General features: G+C 38.6%; 1 protein-coding gene across 1 annotated transcript; it reads left to right on the top strand.

The window, feature by feature from the left end:
* Positions 1 to 627: 627 nt before the first annotated feature.
* LOC106602213 (GTPase IMAP family member 9) lies at positions 628 to 4,298 on the top strand. Its single transcript, XM_082974124.1, has 2 exons — positions 628 to 658; positions 1,788 to 4,298. The coding sequence occupies exons 1-2, from the start codon at positions 652 to 654 to the stop codon at positions 2,792 to 2,794; spliced, it is 1,014 nt and encodes a 337-aa protein (XP_082830250.1). The 5' UTR covers positions 628 to 651; the 3' UTR covers positions 2,795 to 4,298.
* Positions 4,299 to 5,431: the final 1,133 nt, after the last annotated feature.

Genomic DNA, 5,431 nt, shown 5'->3' with positions numbered 1-5,431 from the left:
AGCAATTGTGGGCCTCTCATGATGACAGGGGCAGGGAGTTGAAATGTGAAATCATGTGAGTTAAGCTGCACTTATGGTGGCATGTCATATTATCAAAATATATTGTTAGTGTTCACCCACATTTTGGATTCAATTGTTTAACCAACCAAACAATCAATAAACCACTGACTGCTGTAAACAGGCAACACGATCCTGACCCAAACTGATCAACACAATACCCATTTACTGTACTGTACACAACTCAATCAGCTTGAGTTGAGTTGACACACGTGGACACAGTCAATACAGAATAACGGTGAATGAGACCTTACTCTTTGAAGTCTTCTTAATAGCGCTAAAACCTCAAATAAAGAGAGATCTTCTCTGAGGATGAGCCAGGAACAGCATAACTGCTGTTTGCAGGTAAAAATAACAACATCACAGATATTGATGCTAAGTTGTATGTTCCATGTTTGTATTGTGATTATTGTTACATTTAGAAAAATACTAAATAAATATTGTTGCACGGTGTAATAAAGTGGTTATGAGTATTTTCCATTTAGAAAAGGAAGATAATATCAAGGTGTGGGTGTGTCTTTGGGGCTGAGCACCAGAGTGATACAATACAACTAGCAGTTCTCTAGACAGACCACAGCTGACAGCACACCAAACATGACTGGTGAGTAGTCTTCACTTCACTCTATGTACAAGACACTTTTACATTTTTATAGATCAGTTTTCTTGATATTTGTTTATTTATTACTATTATTATTATTATTATTATATTACTATTATTTAATTTCAATGTAGACCTACATGTAGGTAGCTTAATAATTGATATACAGTATAATGTATTTGTTAATTACTTACAGTTTATATGCTATAGATCATTGGACGAATTCACATAGTTCTGAGCAATAGTTCGAATCAGAGTTTGATTATTTGTTACATTGTATTTTTTTAAATAATTTGCTCCGGTTGGTTTTACATTGCCAAATTAACTAAAATGCTTAAACAAAGCCATGTGTTCATGCAAGTCATTTGTTTATTGGAGAAAAATGCTGAAGTTAAATTCATCTATGATTATCAAGAAGCATAACTTGTGTGTACCAAACTTTATATTACTTACACTTTTACACTTTTGGTACAACAACAAATCAAATGTTATTAGTCACATGCACCGAAATGCTTACTTATGAGCCCCTAACCAACAATGAAGTTTAAAAAAAATAGAGATAAGAATAAGAAAGTGAGGAAACAGCGCAATAGATGCAATAGATGCTCCAACTGCGATGGAAATAGGCTATAGCCTATTCAGTGTCTATATCCCCAGTATAGCCCCAGTCTCCCCTAATCTGCATCGGATGAGATACTACTAACACAATGTTTCAGAGATATCACGTTATGGTACTGCTTGCATTTGATCAAATTCTCACAGTAAAATACCTAATAATACTGCGTGCCTCTGGTTCTTTTCCTGTGCTTGGTCCGGACTGCGTTCTCACCGGCAACCAACCGCAGCACGATACGAATTGAATCAGACCAAGACCACCCTTTGAGCGAATCACGTGAATTGTTTAATGCGCTCCCGAGTGCGGGTAGAATGTTCACACTAGTCCAAACAAACGAAAATAATGGGGAAAGGTGCCAGATTTCAGAAAAACCAAATCCAAATCAATTTGGTGTGAAAGCCCCCTAAGAAACAATGCGAGGCTGAAAATATAGCTGTTCTGCAAGATGCCCCCCAGAAAAAGAATGTCAACATCAGACTTCTCTCTACAGTAACACATATCCTTTTTATCCAACAGAGACACACAATAATGAGGCCCGGATGGTTCTGGTGGGGAAGACTGGAGCTGGGAAAAGTGCAGCAGGAAACACCATTGTTGGGAAAAAAACTTTCTCATCAAAGTTTTCCTCCAATTCTCTGACAAAAGACTGTGATAAGGCCAGAGGGGAGGTGACTGGGCAAAGTGTAGCTGTTATCGACACCCCAGGTTTGTTTGATACTACAATGTCCAATGAGGAGGCACTGAAAAAGATCGCTCTGTGCATCTCTCTCTCTGCTCCTGGTCCCCATGTGTTCCTGATTGTGATCAAGCTGGGAAAATTCACTGAAGAGGAGCAGAACACTGTGGAGTTGATTCATAGATTCTTTGGTGATGAAGCATTGAAATACACCATGGTTCTCTTCACACATGGAGACCTTCTTGATGATGATGATGATGATGTAAGAATTGAAGACTTCCTGCTTGAAAATCCAGGTCTGCAAAGTTTAGTTGACCAATGCAAGGGGGGATATCATGTCTTCAACAACAAAGATAAGAATCGCTCCCAGGTCACTGAGCTGCTTGAGAAGATAAACAAGATGGTCATGAGGAATGGAGGAAACTATTACACATCTGAGATGTTCCAGAAGGTTGAGAGAGCGATTGAAGAGGAGAAGAACAGGATCCTGAGAGAGAATAAAGAGAAGATATGCAGAGAGATGGAGGAACTGAATAAAATATGGGAAGGAGAACATCTATATGAAGAGCAAGAGAAGCTGAGGAAAATGCATGAACGAAAAGCTAGAGAGGAAGCTGAAAGATCGAACAGCTTTGTAAGGGAAGTTGCGGTTGCAGTAACGATCGGTGTTGGAATCGGGTCGGTTTTGGGAATAGTTGGAGGCCCAGTTGGTGTGTTATTGGGGGCAGCAGTGGGGGCAGCAATAGGTAATGCAGTAGGAACTGCTAAAGGTTGTGAGAGAATAGGGATACCACTAGGAACACAATTTGAGAGGAGGTTGGCAGAGAATAAGTGCTGTATACAATGAAAATCTGAAACGATGCTGTTCCATCTAACAATGCTGTGCCATCTAACAATGCTGTACCATCTAACAATGCTGTGCCATCTAACAATGCTGTGCCATCTAACAATGCTGTACCATCTAACAATGCTGTACCATCTAACAATGCTGTGCCATCTAACAATGCTGTGCCATCTAACAATGCTGTGCCATCTAACAATGCTGTACCATCTAACAATGCTGTGCCATCTAACAATGCTGTACCATCTAACAATGCTGTGCCATCTAACAATGCTGTGCCATCTAACAATGCTGTGCCATCTAACAATGCTGTACCATCTAACAATGCTGTTCCATGTAAATACGAAAGGGAGGCCAGAGAGGAAGCTGAAGGAGAAAACGGCTTTATAGATATATTTTTTTTAAAGGAGTGATGAAAGCAGTGGGGAAAGCAGTGGGTGAAGGAGCGGTGACAGTGGGGAATGGAGTGGTGAAAGCAGTGGGGAAAGCAGTGGGTGAAGGAGCGGTGACAGTGGGGAATGGAGTGGTGAAAGCATTGGGGAAAGCAGTGGGTGAAGGAGCGGTGACAGTGGGGAAAACAGTGAAACCTTGAATAATACTACAGTACACAATGACAATCTGAAACAATGCTGTTCTAGAGTCCAAAGCTTAGTCATATTGAATTTAATTGTAATTACAACTGAATTGCATTGCATTGAATACTGGCATATACAGCTTACACTGTTGTCATTCTAATGTTATAGTCTAACTGTGGACCCATTGACTTCTATAGATGTATATTATATAGCTTACATAAAGCTCTAAGACATTTAACCTGGCTCTGTTTATGTCACCAGTAAACATGATGGAATGATCAATTAACACAAATGCCAGATAAAAACATTTAATGACTATGTTATTTGTATTCAATGAGGACGTTTTCTTTAAATAACATGAATAATTATTATGTCTGTTTATTAAAACTGGTAATTCCCAATGATGATACTTACAGTAACAATGCCAATCAGAAGTGAAAAATTGGCTAATCGGGAGCCTGTAGGTCAGGCTGAATACGTGTAGTGTCTGCCCGGCTTTAGTTTCACAAAGTCACACCTCAAGTGACCCCATTTGCTATAGTCTATAGTTTGGGTATTGAAAGCCCTATAATGTGAATAATAATAGTTATAATGACAATACTGAAAATAACGCATTTATTTGTAAGGCAATTGTCCTACACTTCAATATGCAACGCACAAAGCAAAGAATAACAAAATGAAAGATAAGTAGGTCTAAATCTATGCCACCATTAGTGTAATGAAACTACAGCAGCATGGTCTGAATTGGCTGCTTCCTCTAAGTCACGTGATTGTATAGAAAACGTGTCTTTGCATTACAACTTCCTGATCCCTGACACAAAGCGTTTGAATTGAGTCGTACTAAATTATCTTTACTGATGAGGTCTACTGATATACCCTCCACTATATGTTTTTGTACAGTGACGCTAAAATAAAGAATGTGGCTCTATACTTTAGCATTTTGGATTAGAGTTCAAATGTTTCATATGAGGTGACAGTACAGAATGTCACCTTTTATTTAAAAGGTACACTGTACATTATTTATTTTCAAAAAAAATTGTAGGGGTGGATCAGCTTTAATATTGCAGATAGATTGTAACTTCCATCAATGTAATTGTCTGTATCATTTCCAATCCCTCATATATGTTTTTGCAAATAAATAAATATATATATATATATATATATATATATATATATATATATATTCCAATTAAGGGAGGGGAGGTAGGGTAAGAAAGAAATAAAGAAAACATAATTTAAAAAAGGATATGTATATTTTTTGTATGAATATGTATGTATGTATGTATGTATGTATGTATGTATGTATGTATGTATGTATGTATGTATGTATGTATGTATGTATGTACAGTTGAAGTCGGATTTTTACATACACCTTAGCCAAATACATTTAAACTCAGTTTTTCACAATTCCTGACATTTAACCCTAGGCAAATTCCCTGTTTTAGGTCAGTTAGGATCACCACTTTATTTTAAGAATGTGAAATGTCAGAATAATAGTAGAGAGAATGATTTATTTCATATTTTACTACTTTCATCACATTCCCAGTGGGTCAGAAGTTTACATACACTCAATTATTATTTGGTAGCATTGCCTTTAAATTGGTTAACTTGGGTCAAACGTTTTGGGTAGCCTTCCACAAACTTCCCACAATAAGTTAGGTGAATTTTGGCCCATTCCTCCTGACAGAGCTGGTGTAACTGAGTCAGGTTTGTAGACCTTGCTCGCACACGCCTTTTCAGTTCTGCCCACAAATGTTCTATCGGATTGAGGTCAGGGATTGCAAACTATTACAGACAACAAAGGGAAGCACAGCCGCGAGCTGCCAAGTGACACAAGCCTACCAGACAAGCTAAATCACTTCTATGCTCGCTTCGAGGTAAGCAACACTGAGGCATGCATGAGAGCATCAGCTGTTCCGGACGACTGTGTGATCACGCTCTCCGTAGCCGACGTGAGTAAGACCTTTAAACAGGTCAACATACACAAGGGTGCAGGGCCAGACGGATTACCAGGACGTGTGCTCCGGGCATGTGCTGACCAACTGGCAGGTGTCTTCACTGACATTTT

The sequence above is a fragment of the Salmo salar genome, chromosome 04, assembly GCF_965601325.2.
Source record: "Salmo salar chromosome 04, fSalSal1, whole genome shotgun sequence".
In the NCBI taxonomy this organism is placed as follows: Eukaryota; Metazoa; Chordata; class Actinopteri; order Salmoniformes; family Salmonidae; genus Salmo; species Salmo salar.
The sequence above is the reverse complement of the archived record's forward strand: the minus strand, read 5'-3'. Positions and strand labels throughout refer to the sequence as shown.